Genomic DNA, 21,125 nt, shown 5'->3' on the forward strand with positions numbered 1-21,125 from the left:
TGGGTTTCAATGACAGATGACATCTGTGTAGTGAGACCAAAGTGAAAAACTTTGGCACCTTGCTGTGTTCTTGTCAGTAGAGTTATCTTACCGGAAATGTAATATTGACCAATCACAAATTGCCAACTTTCTGACAAATCACATGATACATACGTCACCATGGACATATATCAGGAAGAAAGTTGGGTTTTACACTAATTGCATTTTTAGCAAAAAGAACGTCCAAATTAACAACGAGGCTTAATAATATACGTAAAGACATGTATATTGGTATCATATTCACGTGTACATAAGTGACAACTTTTAAAACTACCACAGTTTTGTACGATTCGTAATAATAGGGCGTGACCTCTTCCTTCAAAACAAAAACAAACGCCATTTGAACATTTCATCAGGCGTAAGTTCATCAGTTAAGTACTGTGACAACGCCTCGTCTATCCCATTATATATTTGTTTGTTGTAAAGTGCAGATATGATGGGTATGGGCGATAACCCGGTGACGTTGGTGGTGAAAGCACCAAATCAACGAATAGAGGATCAAACTATTGATTGTTTCTTGGACTGGACTGTTAGAAAACTGAAAGAGCACCTTGAAGCAGTATATCCTAGCAATCCAGTAAGTAATATTAATGGAATAATTTCCATGTTTGACCCGACAGAGTTGGTGACATGGGGTTTGTGTGATATTTAATATGTAACATGAACTCGCTGGTTTGCATCAATCAAATATGAATCCTGGTCATTTCGCCCAAAAATTAACGCGCTAAAACCATTTCGAACTCTGCGTTGTTTCGCCCTTAGTCTCATTTATACCGGGTTGTCTCCCCCCCCCCCCCCCCCCCCCCCCCAATGAATATATTTATTATAGTTTTGAAATAGTTTTTTTCTTCTGTTTATTCATTATTCATTACCAGTACCAAATATTAGGTAATTATTAAATTTTCTATCTTTGGATATTAATGCCGTATCAGCTGTTTACTTTCTGTCAGCTGAAGTTAGGCGAAATCAACATACCATACTCTGCGTTTGAACCTCAGCTGGGTATGTAGTATATTTAATAAGAAACAACAGCACATCAGTAGTATGCAGTGTGGCTGTTAATAAATTAATTATTAATGTGAATACATTATCTGTATATTATCTAAGGCCTGTACATATTTCGTGTATATGGCTTGAGTAAATGATATTGGAAATAAACAAAATTATAATATTTTTATCTGTAAATATAAACACGCAATATAGATCGCAGTGTGTGACATATAAAAATCAATGGATATAGGACAAATTAATGAATAAATGTACTTTATTAACAAAATAAAAATTAAAGAAAATCGAAACATGGGGCGAAACGACTCGGTTGGAGGTACGAATCGACCCTGCTCAAAACGACTCTGGTGAACTAGTAATAAGGGCGAAATGACCTGTTACCATCAAATATTACATTAATTAGTATTCCGCTAGCTGCTAATTACACAATGTTTATTGACTTAAAAAATACTTTTTAAAGTCGCAATTTGTCAGGTCTTGTATTGGTTCCAAGTTCATTGTGTTTTCCTGTAACCAGTACTTCGTTCACAATCAGGTTCTTGTTTGCAGTGCATGTTTTTTATGTTTTTCTCTGGCGACGACACTTTAATGTAACAAATAATCCCAAAATAAAATAACATGTTTCTCGGAATCGAAATTTTAAATAGAACAAAATCATTCATTTTTGCCAAGAGGGATATGCATATATGTAGTATAGACTGGTTTAAAAAAAAACTTATTTTATGAAGATTAGTCAACCCATTGGCTATGGACAGCCATTTGAATATTGGTGAATCCATTTATTTCTATCTGGTGAAAAGGTGGCACTTTGAAGCAATAGAATTTTCCACGGACTGTTGCATCAGCCACTGATCATTCACTTAGCCAGCAGATATTAATAGACTTATAGTGCTAGCATGCAACACATTTCTTCAAAGTTTTCTGAAATCTCATCTGATATGTCATGCAAGTCACGGAAATATTTATTAAAAAAACCTATTAAAATTATTAAATAAAATTGATATCTGTATATAATTTGTTACATGGGTATATATATATATATATGTATGTCCATTAATTACCAACATTTTAGGGTATGTAATTTTACCCATGCTATTCTCTCGCGAAACCACTGCTGAGCACATTTTAAACAACACTTCTTGGGTCAAACTCTTTTCGATACTGATAAATTCAAGTATAGAAACTGATTTAAATTCTGTTCATTTATCTTTCAGAAACACAATCAGCAGAAATTGATTTACTCTGGCAAATTGTTGCCTGATGACGTCACATTAAAGGAGGTTCTGAGACAGGTGGGTTTGTGCAGGGGTCAAATTTTAGTTTTTGGGGGAATAGGTGGGTGGCATGGCAAGTGTTGTCTTCAGTTTAATAACAAAGTAGAACAAGGCAAGTTGGAGAGGCATTAAGGCAAACGTTTCCTTCAACAGAGGGGCACTACGGCAACTTAATAACCACAAATACGACTGCTGACCCTGGTCTGGCTGCTTGTGCTCTCTTGCACTTGCCAAGCACGGGTGGTCCCCTCTTCTACCCTCCCAACCCCTACCCTCCCAACCTCTACCTTCCCAACTCCTTTCCTGTACTGGATGGAGGAGTCGGGCGTACTCAATACCCGTTCAGTCCACCATCTCCACTGTGTATCAGTTAAGAAATTGGGACTGTGGAATACATTGAATTGCTTGAGGGTAATCTAAGCTTGATGTTGGTAGATTAATCCACTAAGATAATACTCTGCATGGAGTAGTACTTAAATGAAAAGAGAAGACAAACTTGTGAGAATTACAAATGGTTAAATTAGTGTTTTTCAGTTACATTTCATTATTTCTGAAGAAGGCGACATGTGGAATTGTGATTTTTAGGAAACTATAGAGCACTTCAATCAATTAGCAGTACTGACAGTTAAAAAAAGAAAAGAAAAAAAAGACATGCAGTAAAAGTTTCACATGTATTCAGTAGCCACTTGTCTTAAGTGGTCACTTTTGACTACTCTTTATTGTTGTCATTTTAGACAAGTTTGATTGTATTGGGTTGATATAACTCTTTTTTCATATTTTATTTTAGATTACAAATTTAAGTCTTTCTCGACAGACATACAATATATAGCTATTCATACATCAATACATACATACATACATACTATTACATACATAGATATATACAACATGGAATGTATGGGAAGAGAACAGTGGCAAACAAGGTATATTTTTCTTGTCATTTGATTGGTTGGGGAGTTAGTTATATTATGAACACTAAAGCAGATTATTGTAGGTGATCAATTAATTCCATGAAGGGGCAGAATTGAACCACCACTGTAGATCCATTCAACTGATTGGGTATTTTCTCGTTCCAACCAGTGCACCACAACTGGTCAAAGCCGTGGTTTGTGCTATCCTGTCTGGGGGAAAGTGCATGTAAAAGATCCTTTGCTACTTATGGAACAATTTTTGCAGGTTTCCTCTCTAAGACTGTCAGAGTTACCAAATGTTTGGCATCCAGTAGCCGATGATTAATTAATCAATGTGCTCTAGTGGTGTCATTAAACAAAACAAACTTTTTATTCCCTGAAATTCTTATTTTTGTTTTCCATCTGTCCGTCTCATGGGACTCTGTGTCCAATCTATACATTGCTAGTAAATATATTTTGTAGTGATTGCTTTTAAAACATATAAATTGATTTTGCTTTGAAATTGATGGTCACTGTCAGTTGGCCCATTTGGCTATTTTTCATTTCAGCTAGTGCACCATGACTGTTATATCAAAGGCTGCGGTGTGTGCTATCCTGCATGTATAGGATCCCTTACTGCTAATGGAAAAATTTAGCAGGTTTCCTCTAAAAGTCCATGTGTTAAAATTACGAAATGTTTGACATCCGATAGCTGATGATTAATCAATCAATGTGCTCTAGTGGCGTTGTTAAACAAAACAAACTTTAACCACTGTTTGACAGGCACTGTATTCATAAAAGCTTTTCAGTGGTAAACATTGTATGAGTTGGTCTGTGTAGGTGGAGTTTCACAAACTGATCAATAATCATATAGCCTTGCTGGCAATGACATTATTGAGATCACAATATAAGTGTAGTTTCTCCCCTCCCCCACACCTAGTGACTGACAACATCTGTTGTATACAGGTATCTGGTAATTGATTTTCAGTGCTAAGCAGTCTTCTGATTTCACTGGTTTTGCCACTATATGCAAGTTTAATTTCATTTTATGAATATATATACATTTTACTTCCAGTGTTCACACAAGGTGTTAAACAGTAAAAGCGTTCTATTTGTTTTGAAAAGACTCGGGGATTCTAGAATTTCTATAAAATCCACTAGCCATGGGATCAAGGATTTTGAAAATTTACTAGCCGCGATTAAAAATTGCACTAGACCTACATTACTTTTAAGTTAATACAATTTCATTAAATAATAGTAATAAATGGATATGTCACCTAAAGAGATAAAGCTTAAGTTAAAAACACTAAGTTTGGGTTGAGGGCAGAATATTTATATTTACAAAAGCAATCCATTTTTCTGACCTACCAGGTAAAATAGATATTAGCCTGCTAAAAAAATTTTTTTTTAAATCTCAGGTCATTTTTCAAGAGACATGTGCTGTACGATTATCACATCTCAATTATCATATCTACTATTTGGCTCATGATTTTGCCAAAGAAAGGCATTTTTTTTCATTCATTATCAATAGAGATCCATTATATACATAAAATTTGTAAAATTTATGCTTTTTACGTAGACCGCCATTGTTAATGTTATTAATTGTAAGATTTTCCATACAGCAAGCACAGTTACAAGATATGATGTGTGTTGAAGAAACTTATTACCAGAACATCCATTTAGGGGACCCCCAGTGACATGATGTGAATGCCAAGGGAAATTTGGGGAAGGTTTAGAAGGGGATCATAAAAAATGAAAATTAATATATAATAAATTATAATTATCACATAATTTAGGGGGTGGGGGGGGGGGGCAGGCCCCCCTTAGATCCGCCTCTGTACAAAGTATCGGGGTTCAAATTTTACTAAACATATTTACTTACAAAATTAAGTTTATTGAATTTCAGAAAAGTATTTATTAAATGACTTTCGATGTTGTTAATCATGTATATTGTACACATAAAAAACAAACCTAATCTAAATTGTAGGAATAGTTATATAGTAAACATTTTCTAAAACCGTTGATTAAATGTGTTTCATATAATAGTTATTCATCATATTGTCAGAACCCAATCAATCATGTTTTTAACTAACTAGTATAACTGACCTTCAGAACACCTCTACCATAGGTTGAAGTTTAATTGGAGGTAGGGTGGCACAGCAAGTGTTTCTTTCTGTTTAAAAGAAGGGCATGAATGCAACTTTGTTTCTTTCAGGCAAACATTATTTCACTCTGGTGCCTTGGGCTTCAGCCTATTGTAGTTGTTGGATACAGTTGCCCTTTATCATCAGGTCTACCTCTGGGTTAACAGGTTACAGAAAAGTTTGCCAAATTATCTATTAAACTTCCAAAATTTCAAAAACTCAGTTATTTTCTCAAAAAAACATATAAATTATTTCATGCACTTATTTCGCCAAAGTAAAATAAAATTCACCAATTGCTTGTAACATTCACAATTCGCCAATGGCGAGTGCCAGAGCTAGCCCTGATCATATTACCAGCGGTAATTTCACTATTTCTTACATTGTACATTTATCTATATATCTATATATAAAACATGGGCACCACACTATTTTTTGGCTGTCAACAATGCAGCGGTTGAAAAACGAAGTACTAGTAGCAGTGTTTGAGATTAAAAATGTTGGGCAGTATCCCAGATGGATACTAACATTTCAAAATCTGGTATCCCACCTAAGAATTTAGTATCCTGCTTAAATGAAATTCATAAATTACATCGTAACAAACTTGGACGACACTGTTCTCGTTCCCAGTCTATTGCTACATTGCTATTGATCCAGTGCAGCATTAGACTGGGTAGGAGCTCTAAAACTTCACCAGTAAATGACGACTTTCATTGTTTTTGCGAAAAATAAAAACGCAGGATTAAAAAAACAACCTCTGCATTATATTGTATCCTTGTGGAATACTGGGTTATTGAACTCTGGTATCCAAACTTAAATTCTGGTATCCCCAGAATATCGGGATACTGTTAATCTCGAACACTGCTAGTAGGCGTTGGAACTGACAGAGTAGGAGTTGGGGGTTTATCGAGAGCTACAGACACTATGGGGGGGGAGATGGCTCTATGGGCCAGAGTCTGTTACCACAGAAGTGTGCAATGTAGTCCACTTGTAATGCATATAGTTGGCGAAATTGTTGGCCCAAGAATAGAACAAGTATGACTCGGTGGTTTTCCGTTTTTTAAAAAAAGAAGCTATTTTCCGTTTTATGTTTTTGTAAATTCCGTTTCATTTCCGTTTTAGACTACAATGTGTAATTAACAATTGAACTAACACAAGTTGTGACAAATTAAAGGGTCCGACAATTGAATGGTGTCGACATGTGTCGCTATTTGTCATGAAATTAAAATAAGCCTACATATTAGCAGCGAAAAATCACATCGGGAGTAAAGGCTACACTTATAATAACTACATAAAGCATGATTGTCCAACAATTAAGTGCACTGCTTTATTCAACGGGGCTTAGGGTTCACAAAACGTAAACATTTATTTTATCATCTCTTTGACAGTCTAACGTCGTCTGCAAATTGAAGTATGCGCATGACACAGCGGAAATAAAGTAACATTGCAACGTTCAGCCAGCCGTTTTTTGCTGAACGTTTGCAAACATATTTTGACTGGTGGTTCCCGAAATGGTCATTCAGTTTAATGTGTAGCGTAAAAATCTGTCTTCCAAGGCAAGCGTTGGTGACAAACTGCTGGCTAAACTTACTCCTGGAAAAAATCTGTCCCATCTGCGCAGGCGCATCAGACTAGAAGCAGTAAACCAGCCCCAAGTTCAGCCAGCAAACGTTCGCTAAGTATTTGATTGGTTCCCAATGTGACCATTTGGTTTACCGTGAAGCGCATAACCCAGTCTAGCGTTTGCCAATAGTACTGCGCATGGGTCAGTCGTCAGTTTTACAGCATGTGGCAATAGTAAGATAGTATTAATTTGTCTTAACTTAACGGAAAATCGTAATTCCGTTTCCAAATGTAAATTCCGTTTCACAATGGGAATTCCTGGAATTCCATCCGTTTTCCGCGATTGCGGAAAATCACTGGGTCTATTAATCTGCTCATAAATCAAAACAAAATATTTTTTTAAAACAAAGGCAATGAGCAGTAATGGACGCTGTATTCGTGGGAAACTCAAAGTGTTTCTGAAGAAATTAACCCATAGAAGCCGAGCTATACATTCGGACAAGAACCAAGAAAATATGAACTGGAGTCTGAGCAACTGCACATGGCGAAAATAGACATCGGAAATGAGGGTAATAAACGTCGCATGCGACGCCTTGTTTTGCAACCACTGCAATGTCCAAATTTCGTATCATAGTGCCAAGTTCCATCGTTGCCATGGTAAAATTAGAAACCTGCATTACAGTTGGTTGTATTAATTTTCTTTAGTGAATATTGTTATCATGTTTACATGCTGTGGTTGTTTTTGTTTTCCTCACAGATTGATGAAGCTGCCCTTCACACAGTCCACTTAGTTTGTTCTCACAGTGATCTTGCGGCGGCTGAAAGTTCAGACATGGTATGTTATCGGTGTGTAGTCTGAGCAGTGTATTTTATCACGCGTCCTAAATAGTTTTCGGGGGTGGGGGGATGTAGCCCAGTGGTACAGCATTCACTTGATGCACGGTCAGTGTGGGATCGATCCCTGTTAGTGGGGTGGGCCCATTGGATTATTTCTTGTTCCAGCCAGTGCACGACGACTGGTATATCAAAGGCTGTGGTATGTACTTTCCTGTCTGTGGGATGGTGCATATAAAAGATCCCTTGCTGCTAATCGAAAAGAGTAGCCCATGAAGTGGCGACAACGGGTTTCCTCTCTCAATATCTGTGTGGTCCTTAACCATATGTCTGACGCCATATAACCGTAAATAAAATGTTGAGTGTGTTGTCAAATAAAACACTTCTTAAATAGTTTTTGGGGGAGGGTGTTGTTTCTTAAACTTAACTTGCTTAGAACGCACTTGGAGATCAATTATCAAATTTGGATTATTTGTTTGGAACATTGTAATAATTTTTCACAATTGAAAACTGACATTTTTAAGGATATATATATATATATTATTTATTTTTAAAATACTTTAAAAGTTTTTGTGAGGGTTTTTTTTTTAAGAATACAGTATTTGTTTAGGTACTTTTATTGTTGATTGTAGCATGTTATTGTTTTGTTTGTAAAGAATTTAGGATGTTAATATACATGTACATGTATGTTCAAATGTAAATTTTAATTCTGCAATAGCATATTTAAGTTAGTTACAGTAAACAGAGCTTCTAGAATTTTTACAAAATCCACTAGCTATGGGATGAGTGATTTTAAAAATTGACTAGCCACAATTAAAAATTCACTAGCCCTACTTTACTTTAAGTTAATACAATTTTAATCATTAATAGTAATAATCGGATATGTCATCTAAACAGGAAATAGATTTTTAAAACACTAACATGTGGTGGTGGGGGCAGGGTATTTATATTTACAAAATAAACTTACATTAACTGCAGCATTTGACTTTTGTTTTCACTAGCCATTGGGCATGGCAATAGTAGTTATTTACTAGCCCAACATTGAATATCATTAGCCATAGGAGTGGGGCTACCATAATCTAGAAGCCCTGTCTGGCGTGGCAACAGTAGTTATTTACTAGCCCAACATTGAATATCACTAGCCATGGGAGTGGGGCTACCATAATCTAGTAACCCTGTCTGGCGTGGCAATAGTAGTTATTTACTAGCCCAACATTGAATATCACTAGCCATGGGAGTGGGGCTACCATAATCTAGAAGCTGTGTCTGGCATGGCAATAGTAGTTATTTATTAGCCCAACATTGAATATCACTAGCCATGGGAATGGGTGTGGCGTGGCAATAGTAGTTATTTACTAGCCATACATTGAATATCATTAGCCATGGGAGTGGGGCTACCATAATCTAGAAGCCCTGTCTGGCGTGGCAATAGTAGTTATTTACTAGCCCAACATTGAATATCACTAGCCATGGGAATGGGGCTACCATAATCTAGAAGCCCTGCTAAAGTTACATGATAATGTTTGATTTTAATTTTATGACTGTTTTTTTTTTTTAAAAGTCATCAGCTGGATCGGTGCCAAGTACCCCATCAGGATCCAATTACTCCACAGTTTCATCCTCGTCCTCTGACGGTCTCAGGTACAGAGGTTCCAATCCCGTCACTTACGGAAACACTCAAGCCAATGTGTTCAATCCTGGGTAGGTGCACTGTTAAAGAATACGACAAAAAAAAATTAATTTTTTTGTTGTAAATTTACTTTGATTTTATCTGTTTCGTTAATCAAAACTTTAATTTGGCTACATATTTGTTGCTCAAATTTCCTAAATTTTTAATGATTTTTGGGGTCCAAGTTAAAAATGGAAAGACACATTACTCGGTAAATTTTATGTTTGCAAACAGTAAGTCAGTTATGCCAAATAAAATTGCATTTATAATTGATAATTTGTGCAGTCCTGGTATGTGGGGGTTTTATAGGTAGCACTAAACCAAATGACATCCGGCTGGGTCAAAGTTTAAAGTGACCCAAACATTTGCTAGAGAAGTTAAAGGTGCAGATCCTAGTTTCAACCCATAAGTTTTGTTACGTGTCACTGTGTCTTCTAGTAGCTTTGTGCCTGGAATGTGTATTGGGTACCTGTAATAATTAAGTACTACAAAAACATTTTCCTGAAATTAGAGCTGTTGCAAAAACATGTGCGGTAATAGTTCATGAAGCATTTGGGTTTTTTGTAAGGCCAAACAAAAAAATAGGTGTGTTTCCGATTGCATCCCCCAAAAAATTAGGGTAGGTAGGTAGGGTTTTTTTTGGGGGGGGGGTTTTCTCCCCTTCCCTTTCTTCCTTAATGTGTGTGTACTTGTATAACATTATCTATAAATAATATATATGGATTTGTGGCATAAACAGATGTTTAAAATATCAAAATAACCTGTACCAAGGCATTCGGTTACTTCCGTGACCGACCAAGCTGTTCGGTGGTAGCTAATCATGGGAAGGAACTGTATTACAAAAGCTTTTCCATAATTTCTCGATGTTTTTCAGAAGGGAATTACATGTGCAAAATGTATCGTATAATAGTACGTAAACAATGTGCAAGGAAGGAAATACTCTTGTTTGGTGATGTTGTCCTCTTTTATTTTTACTTTTTTTTTTTTTTTTTTTTTTTTTTTTTTTTTCAGTTTAAGAGAGAGAAAAAATTAGGGGAGGGGGGTAAAGCTAGGGATGGTCGGTCGACCGGAAACACACCTATTTTTTTGTTTGGCCTAACATTGTATCGTCCTTGCAAATATCTTTGCATTACACTGTGAGACCCTAGAATTGTGAGAGTTACGTGAAATAGGTCTCTGATTATAACGGAAATGAGCCATGAAAGGTTCCACTTTCTTCTGTTAATATTTTGGGGGAGGGGTTGAAGCATTCATTTCTATACGTCATAGATGATACATAGTGTTTTTAACCACATACATTAACATTGTCGCACATGTGAGTTTCTTTGGTGTAGCACATGGTTTGTGTGTGTTTCAGTGCCGTGCCTGCTGCGATGTCCAACCCAGCAGTACACAATCCAATGATGGCTGGTTTTACACCAGCTGGCTCTCCGATGATGATGCAGCCCCAGGCTGGCTACTACACACCCGAACAGTACATGTGGATGCAGCAGATGTATTCACAGTACATGGCACAGTACATGCAATAGTAAGTACAAACTCTATGTATTCGCAGTACATGCAATAGTAAGTACAAACACTATGTATTCGCAGTACATGCAATAGTAAGTACAAACACTATGTATTCGCAGTACATGCAATAGTAAGTACACATGCTTTGTATTCACAGTACAATTAATAGTAAATACAAATGCTGAATTTGCAGTACATACAATAGTAAGTACAAACACTGTATTCGCAGTACATGCAATAGTAAGTACAAATGCTATGTATTCGCAGTACATGCAATAGTAAGTACAAACGCTGTATTTGCAGTACATGCAATAGTAAGTACAAACGCTGTATTCGCAGTACATGCAATAACAAGTACAAATGCTATGTATTTGCAGTACATGCAATAATAAGTACAAACGCTGTATTCGCAGTACATGCAATAACAAGTACAAATGCTATGTATTTGCAGTACATGCAATAGTAAGTACAAATGCTGTATTTGCAGTACATGGCACAGTACTTGCAATAGTAAGTACAGATACTATGTATTCGAATCACATCCATTAGTAAGTACAACGCTATATATTCGCAATACATGCAATAGTAAGTACAAACGATATGTAATTGCAGTACATCCAATAGTAAGTACAAACACTATGTATTCGCAGTACATCCAATAGTAAGTACAAACGCTATGTATTCACAGTACATCCAATAGTAAATACAAACGCTTTGTATTCACAGTACATGCAATAGCAAGTACAAACGCTATATATTCGCAGTACATGGCACATTACATGCAATAGTGAGTACAAACGCTATGTATTTGCAGTACATGCAGTAGTAAGTACAGACGCTGTATTCACAGTACATGCAATGGTAAGTACAAACACTGTATTCACTGTGCCCTCCTTAGAATGCAATATATAAGAATCTTTATTTGCTGCAGTTAAAAGTAGTTTCCTTTGTGGTGGAAATGCATTTCATCCACATTCTTACTTTCCCATTGCCATTACATAGAATAAAATGGTGTTACTTAAGACAGTGTGCTGAAGCATTTTTAAACATGCCTATTTAAAAAAACATATTTCCTTTTTTTTAATTTAAAGTACTTTGTGTGATAATTATAACCTGTGTTTCTTTCAGTTATCAGACTATGAATCCATCTAGACCCGATATACCAGTTGCCCCGGCAACGCCAGCTGCCAACGATATACCAGCCAATCAGAACAGGCCTGCCAATGGTGCTGCGGCCAATCAGAACGTGCGTATGAATGCCCAGGGTGGCATGGTGGATGATGACGACGAAGAAGACATCGAACACCGCGATTGGCTGGATTATATTTTTGTGTCTTTCCGCTTCCTCGTGCTAGTCAGCATCGTCTACTTCTACTCGTCGCTCAGTCGATTTGTCTACGTCCTCGGCGGGTTCTTCTTTATATACTTGTGAGTACACCATCAACAGGCCAACACTGTAGGTCCAGTGCTTGAACAAATTGAGTGTAAAGATTATTTCAAATGTTTTGTTTGGGTGGTTGGGAGACATTTATCAGGGTTTCGCCAGAGGGTATGAAGGAAGGAAGGAAATATTTTATTTAACGACGCACTCAACACATTTTATTTACGGTTATATGGTGTCGGCCAGAGGGTATGAAGGCTAAAATCTTGGAAATTAATGGATACAGTTACATTTTCATTTTAGATAGATTATATTAAGAGAATTGGGGTTTTTTTTTTAATTTGTTAAAGTATATGAATGTACAGTCCAATTTCAAAAACATTCAGACGCATAACTGCCTAGTAGCAGCACTTGTGATCGGTTTTGTTTTTATATGTATCCTCAGATTGTTGTCTGGCAGAAAGCCTGTTCATGGTTTTGTTTTTATATGTACCCTCAGATTATTGTCTGGCAGAAAGCCTGTTCATGGTTTTGTTTTTATATGTACCCTCAGATTGTTGTCTGGCAGAAAGCCTGTTCATGGTTTTGTTTTTATATGTACCCTCAGATTGTTGTCTGGCAGAAAGCCTGTTCATGGTTTTGTTTTTATATGTACCCTCAGATTGTTGTCTGGCAGAAAGCCTGTTCATGGTTTTGTTTTTATATGTACCCTCAGATTGTTGTCTGGCAGAAAGCCTGTTCATGGTTTTGTTTTTATATGTACCCTCAGATTGTTGTCTGGCAGAAAGCCTGTTCATGGTTTTGTTTTTATATGTACCCTCAGATTGTTGTCTGGCAGAAAGCCTGTTCATGGTTTTGTTTTTATATGTACCCTCAGATTGTTGTCTGGCAGAAAGCCTGTTCACGGTTTTGTTTTTATATGTACCCTCAGATTGTTGTCTGGCAGAAAGCCTGTTCATGTACAGGGCTAGCTCTGGGTCAGCAAAACATTTCACCAGATTATCTGTTAAAATTCGTCAATTGTTTTTTTAATTTAAAGTTTGCAAATTTGGCGAGTGACAGAGCTAGCCCTGATGTAGTAGGAGTAATGCAGAGCTATTGGAACAAATAAATGTAATTGTCATCGTAAAAGTTTTGTTTTCTTCTGAAAACCATGATGACTTCTCTGAAAACCATGATGACTTCTGGACATGACCAATTCTGGTTTTAGCCTTACATTTTGTTTTACTAAATTCTCTTAATATATATTCTAATACATATTTAATGGGCCTTTCATCATACAGATCATCGTTGTGCATTATCGTATTTGCTGTGTTTGAGAATTGCTGTGGGTGTTCTTCGTAGAGAGTGCGAATGACAAAGGGAGTCTGGCCCCTCCCCTTCGGGATTAGACTAACTAGGTGGTTAGTGTGGGGGTTGTCAGAGTGGTCAATGAACCACCCACATTCCCACCTTAGATCAGTATGTAAGTGTCTGAATAGGTGTGCAGTATAGGCACAAATTTCGTAATGAAGGCCAACAAAACAAAATTCTGGAGTTAGCCTGTTTACTCACCCCCAACACACACAGTACAGAAATGTTGCACAGATGTCTGTACTGTTAATTTATTTTTGGCATAGGGGTGGGGACATCAGCATCTGGCATAACACATATGTCCAAAATCTGATGTGGATACTTGATGAGTTGGTAAGGTGCAATGACATAACTGAAGCAGGACCCCACTTTTTTCTGTTTGTTGTAATGTGCTTCTAATGAACAAACACGTACTGAACAAGAAAATATATTTCATATGTGATGTTAGGCTGTAAAAAAGCACTGTTGAGTCAGAAACATCTTTTAGCAGCAAACTCTTTGATTCTAACTGGCAGTAACTTGTAGGTGTTGATTTTTTGAACCTACATATTACAGGTTACAGAATGGATGGGCGATGCTTCGACAGAATGCCAGAGCGCCACCTGCCGAGGAACAACCTGCACAGGCTGAGCCGGCGGAAGCGCCCCCTGCCAACGAGCCTGATGGGGCCGAGACAGAAGACACGACACCACCACAGGTACGTAGCTCAGGCTCTGATCACCTGTGATGTGTGTTGGCAATATTCACCATTATTTCCCAAATGCTGTTTCGGTTTTTTATGTCAACTGAACCGAAGGCCATTTCCTTTTTCAAATCACCTGAACCGAAAACTCAGTGACTTGTTGACATCCATGTTCGTCTGTCATCATGTGTAAACTTTTCACATTTTCAAATTCTGAACCCCCAATTTCCCCCCCCCCCCCCCCTAAAAAACTATAATTAAAAAACAATTGGTATGGTGCATTCCATGAGTCTGTTAAATGGGGTCAACAGTTTACTCGGGTGACGATTTAGCCCCATGGGCCTCTTGTTTATTCCCAGTTTTGGAGACAAAATTCCCAGTTTTAATGTAAAAATACCCAGCTTTTCTTTGATATTAATTATGCATTTATTTAAATACTGTTTAACATTAATTTAACACCATTTAATATATCTGCTAAATCTAATTTATAACATAAGTTCAGGCTGTCACTTTAGCAGGATTCTATGCCTCTGTGATTCCCAGATTTTGGATCGGAAGCATAAGATTATTAAATAGAAATGTGTTAAAAAAAATTAAGTTTAAGGCAATTTGAGTGTGATTCTAGATAATCTAAAGAATGCCATCATCACCTCCCACATAAGTATCTCACTGTGCCATATTATCGTGTCAATAAATGCAAAATACAAACACGGGTACAGTACAGTTTTAATAAATTTGTTACAATTGTCAGCAGATATCTTCAAACAGCATAACAAATCTGTCGCAATGATTTTTTAATAATATTGCAAAACACAAAAAACCAGTCAGACTCTTTGCCCTACATACGAGTGTTAAAATGAATAATCATACACTTTTCAGGAAGGTGAAAATAGCGGTGAAGTGACGGCGGAGCCCGCATACACAGAAACTGCAACCACGTCACCGCCGGCGCCCGAACCAGAGAAGCTGGGCGCGTTTGCAGTTTTCTGGAGTTTCGTGTCCACGTTCTTCACATCCCTCGTGCCTCAGCAGCCTCCTGGTGTCAACGGCAACTGATGGCAGGTCGTCGCATGCCAAAAGACATAATACTTTGTGTTTAAAAAAACATCAGTTATGTATTAACACCATAGCTAGGATCCTTATTTTGTGATTTCTTCTCTCTTTTTTTATTTGAAAAGGGTTATTTGTGTGAAGCTAACACAACTAACTTGATGTGCGCTCGTTATCTTCCAGTTGTATCATGTATATCCAATGGCTCTCGCAGTTCATTTATTTTTGTAGAGCTATCGGCGTTTCCATGATGTTGAGGTAACACAGATTTCAAGCCATGTACATTTGCTGAAGACGTAGTTATTTTCCTGTCGGTGTGGGTCCATTCGCAGTAAATCCATTACCCTGGATATAGATTTGGGGACAGAAACGCCTGTATATTTTAATCATTGGCCAGTTTTAAGACGATTTATCATCTATCGCGTAATATGTAATAATTGTGTATCTTGTCGAACCATTTGTTTTTTCACAGCTATGAAGTGGGTATATTGTGTTTAAAAATAATGGTCTTCTAAGATGGATGTATTATTAATACAGGTAAATTTGCATTATATGTTTTGGAAGAATATTAAGTCCATCAATGTGGGTGTCTATTCAGGGGTCGAAATTCCGCCGTCCCAACCGGTTTTTCCTGGTAAGCATCACCATGGGCTGAGGGATGTTTTTACCTATCCTCTCGTCGGACCGGCAATTATTCCCACATTACTCTCGGGCAATCATGTTTGGTCCGACAGTTTTTCATTCAGGCCGTCAGAATTATGGACTTATAGTCCAGCAGGAATTTCAGACAATTTCGACCCCTGCTATTTCATAGAGGTGACTGGATAGATTTATTTTTTCAAATTCGGTAAAACAGAATACAATAGTGCAATATTTTTCTATGGTGCTCATGATAATATGGGCGTCTGTGTTTAGATTTCACCGTTTTGTACCACATTTGGAAGTCTTGAAAATATTGTCTTGGTATGTATGATTTTGGCAATTCATTTTCAACTTTGTCCAGATCCATATGTTTATCTGGGATTATAATTGTTTCCTCACAATGAATTGCTCATATTGATTTGGTGGGGGGGGGGGGTTAATGGCTGTATAATTATTGGCTAATTTATTTTAGTTTCACTATGATTGGCTTACGTCTAACAGCACATTTGAGAAATTTCTAAAAATAAAGAAAATTTATAGTTTATGTAATGCTCGGCAGTTCTGTTTCCAACAGTTATCTCTTACCTTGGCTCAGTTCTTTAAAACTACAAAATCTGGCTTAAAAGGTTTTTTGAAAAAAGCAAGCACTTTGTTTTTTTTTTCTTTTTCTTTTTTTTATTATAGCTTTGGTCATTTTCGTAGTCTTTGTTTCTTCATGCATGTCCCACAGTTCTGTTGATTATTTCTGTGTTATATTTTATGTATCGTTATTTGTTAAAACTATTGTATGTCGGTTTTGTAAAAGTACATTGTCCTGTTATAAGACCGAATGTTTTGTTATACTATAGAAGTTTTGTGTGGACAGTATTTGTTCACCTTTTATTGCACTTTAATTTTCTAAAGTGGGATCCTTTTGATATCGTTATTTCTTTTTCTTTGTCAGTTTCTCTTATCATTCTGTTGATTAATTTTCAGAGTGCTGTCAGATTTGATTTGTAAATGGGTATTCATAGTGTGCCGGTTCACTACAAACTCGAGCAAGATTGGTTAAGATGTTACTACAATGTAATGATTTATGGCATTTGTATCACAATACATATGTTGTACATTATATGTAATTCGTAATACATATGTTGAACATTATATGTAATTCGTAATACATATGTTGTACATGTATGTTGAACATTATATATCATTCGTAATGCATGTATTGAACATTATATGTAATTACCAAAAATAGTTTACACAACTTTGCAACTAGGGTCCGTGCCATTGGTTATTGAAATTTGTGACCCACGTATCTGGATATGTATAATATCGCGACCTACCACTATCGTTACATCTCTAACCAGGGCTGGAACTTAAGAATTTGTTACCTACAGCAGTTTTAAAAAATAATAAAAATGCCATCGACAAAATGCTCACCTACAACAATTTTGAGTAATTTTTAAACCAATGACTTTTGCAACAAAAAAACAACTTAAAAAGCCAAAAATAATGCCCTCGGCTGGCGGTAATAGGTTATATCCAGGAGCCAAATACTTTCACCTGTAAAGTCACTCAATTATGACAATTGCCAAATCCTGTCTCTTAAAAAATAATAAATAAATAATACCAAAGTTTTGTCTTTACTTGACATTAACAGAACTTCACTCTCAAAGCGAAGGTGTGATTTTTGTTCCAAGCAGATTGACAGTAGTGTGAGGCACATGTATAATATATAGAGGATTCGTGGGAGTGTTTTGTTAATATGTCGAGACAAATACTGATTAACATGGACTCGGTTGATATTTTACATAATGAAAACACAAGTAGTGTAATTCTATTCATATATCCTATCACAGTTCTAAAGACGTTGCCTCCACCAATATGTCGTCATCGTGATGAGCACAAATGTAGTTTGACGTCCACACTTTAACTGAACTAAATCTTATCAAAATGTTACCCGCCGGTGTACAGGTCTTGACCTATTGACAGTAAAAAATTATTAAGCGAGTTAATAATAAACAATGATGGGACTGTGATGAGACCGATACAATGTGTTATGGAGCAAAAAACGTAATACAGAGATCGATATTTTTTGCACTCCATATACCATCATATTGGTTTTATCAGAGTGCCATCATTGTTTTATTTATGAGCATTTGAGCTCTATGGAGTCTAGTAAGCACAAGTATAATTGTACTATGATGTCATGCGTGAAACATGATATCATCTGTAAGACTACAATTTCTGAATTCTGTCGAGCAAACCGATAGCACTTGCTGGTCAGTGCTAAGGGAATTCCGTTTTACACCACAAGTAGTGCAATATCATGATTGATGGGTTTACAAAACCACAGAGCACTGCAGTATGATCTCAAACGGAATGTAGAATATGCAGGAGGTAATAATCAGATTAGTCCAAAGAAATTTTAAAAATCACCACCAAGAAACAACCAATTACAAATCATATTGTAACAGACAAAAGTCAGGTATCTGCCATCATCAGTATTACCAAGAATTTGTTAAAAAAAATTGTAACCGTCATTATTTTTCCTTCCTTTATCTGGCTTTTATTTTTTTTTTTTTTTTTTTTTAATTATATTTGTTTTCAAAATTATCAAGTTGATCAAATTTAAGTCAGAAATCGTTCCTCAGAATTGATTTGAAATATATCATATGTTGTTAGTCTGTCTTGACTTGCCACCTCGAGTCTAGACCAGACCTTTATAATTAAAGTGTGAAACTATTCCTGGAATTCATGTTCCATGGTTTGTGTAGTCTTCTGTGTCAATAGTATGATCCAGACAGTATATTTTGCTCTTAGGTGGTACTTAGAATAACAGTTTATGCTAATTTTATGAAATCCATATGCCAGTGTACATGTAGTTTATTATTAACATGCTTATATTCTCTTGTTTCAATACATTGTAGCAGTTACTCCAGGCTATTTTATTATGTTGTACTTGATCTGAAAATACCTTGGATTGTTCCCCTTGGGGGAAGTGTGGGTTTTTTTTAGCTCCCTTGTTTTTAAATTATTATTTCAGTTTTGATATTTCAAAACTGATCTCTTGGAATAAATGCCAAATTTTTAAAATGAAAATTAATAAATGGCATTAGGGCTATTTTTTTGTTTAAAACCTGATATTACTTGTAATTAGTTCAGCTGTCTCAACTTTTAGGGCGTAACCGGTTATTTGGGTGTTGTAGTGGTTAAACCATCGGACTTACGGCTGGTAGGTAATAATGGGTTCACCTCCCAGTCCCAGCGCCCACACAGCGTGAGTTTAACAACTCAGTGCATAGATGTAAGACCACTGCACTGACGTCTCTCTCAATAACTACTAAAAACTGACCACTAACCCACTGTCATGGACGGACAGTCCAGATAGCTATGGTGTGTGCCCAGGACAGCGTGTTTGAATTTAATTGGATATAAGCACAAAAATAATTATAAATGAAAAGAAAATGTAATGAAGATTAGTTGCCAATAAGACGCAATACCTCTGGGTAAAACTCCCAATGTTGAGAAATTTTGTGATTAACGTGTTATTTTCATTAAATTATCGTTTGTACTCTTAAGTGTTGCTGGTTGCTAAATATAACATTTATTTTGTTATGGTTATACCAGGAATGAATAATATTTTCCCCCAAGATGTCAGTTTGAAAAAAACCGAGTGTTTTATGTTTCAAATACTTGTGTTGCACAAGTGTAACTACATCCATTTACAATACGCAAACACCTGCCTTTAAAAAAACAACAGGTTTTTGTAAATTCAGCCCAACAATGTTTGTAAAAAAAGTTTTCAAATTTGAAATTATCTTGGTTGAGAAAACCAGGGATGTCTATGATTGTGTTTGACTAATTAATGTGTTTACCTCTGTCTGTGATTCTAACAAAGACAATCCCTTTGTAAGATTAACTCTCTTTTCAGTTAATGTGTACACGTGTAAGTAGATTTCAGATTTTTACACATTTATTTAACTAATCTCGCTTGCTGCTACAGTTAGTTGTATGTGATAAATAGTATAAATATGTATATTGTACATACTGCTGTAAATAGGTTGATAATGTGTATGTTGAGGATAGAACTCGTTTACGAGTTTCAGATGAAATCCGCAGGTCTCAGTGATAAGCTTGAAATCCATATGCCAGACATATTTGATTTGTTGTGTTATCATCCAGTGTTCTCTCACGCCATCTTAGAACTTATTTTTGTTTTGTTTTATTATTTTTTAAATTTAGTTTGCTGCAACCCTAACACATCCCATTTTACCTGTGTGTCCCACAGGTAAGTTTTCTTTGTTTTGTTGTACATGTTCAGAGGGAAAATTGGAATGAAATATAAATAATTACAGCTGAAGAAAACATGAGATTTATCTTTTGAGTTAGTTTAGGTGATTAAAAAAAATACTAATAATTTGGTTCAGTTAATCAGATTGCAGTAAACAGTATTTTTTTTTGCTGAAAGGTTGGCCATGAACAATTTGTTACAAGTTATGTGTGCAGTCTTCGCCAAGAAAGGCAAGTAATCACTCCCACTCTCCTCACCTGGAAAGTTTTAGGAGAGTGCAAATTGGTCGCCTTGTTGCAGTAAAATGTTTTATACATTTTATCTGAAACTGTCTGTCATTGCTTGCCTAGCACCATTTTGGGAGAGTGATCTACAACTCGACTAGGGTTTGCTGATGCTGAATACCTTTACAAGATTGCCTAAACAGTAATGTTTGGTTCGGGGGCATTGTACAGACTCCTGGCCCGTACTTATAAACCTTATATTAAAGTCCAGACTTTAACGTCATGGCAACACCATTCAAATAGGTAATGGTTCTTGGCTAACTTTTCTTTTCCTTTAAAACATGAACATTGAATAGTCATTTTAAAATAAGGCTCAAGACGATTGTATAGAGTAGTTTTGAAGTCTTAAAAATGCCTGTGGTTATGTCCGTTTTTGCAATGTATTTTATTTAATCAGTCTAGTGTTGAAAGTTTTGTTTAATCTGGGGGGGGGAAATGTAACAGATCTGGTTTGTGTATGTTTTATGTGGAGTTAGATCCATAAACATGTCTCATTGGTGAATGAATAAAAACAGTACATTCAC

The 21,125-nt window shown here is 36.2% G+C and overlaps 1 protein-coding gene across 1 annotated transcript; it reads left to right on the forward strand.

Annotated features, from left to right (window-relative positions):
• The first annotated feature begins 166 nt into the window (after positions 1-166).
• LOC121388520 (homocysteine-responsive endoplasmic reticulum-resident ubiquitin-like domain member 2 protein) lies at positions 167-21,125 on the forward strand. Its single transcript, XM_041519885.1, has 8 exons — positions 167-616; positions 2,262-2,339; positions 7,673-7,750; positions 9,311-9,450; positions 10,776-10,946; positions 12,059-12,358; positions 14,220-14,361; positions 15,226-21,125. Exons 1-8 carry the CDS (start codon positions 473-475, stop codon positions 15,400-15,402), a joined length of 1,230 nt encoding a protein of 409 aa, XP_041375819.1. The 5' UTR covers positions 167-472; the 3' UTR covers positions 15,403-21,125.

Source organism: Gigantopelta aegis, chromosome 14 (genome assembly GCF_016097555.1).
Source record: "Gigantopelta aegis isolate Gae_Host chromosome 14, Gae_host_genome, whole genome shotgun sequence".
Classification (NCBI taxonomy): Eukaryota; Metazoa; Mollusca; class Gastropoda; order Neomphalida; family Peltospiridae; genus Gigantopelta; species Gigantopelta aegis.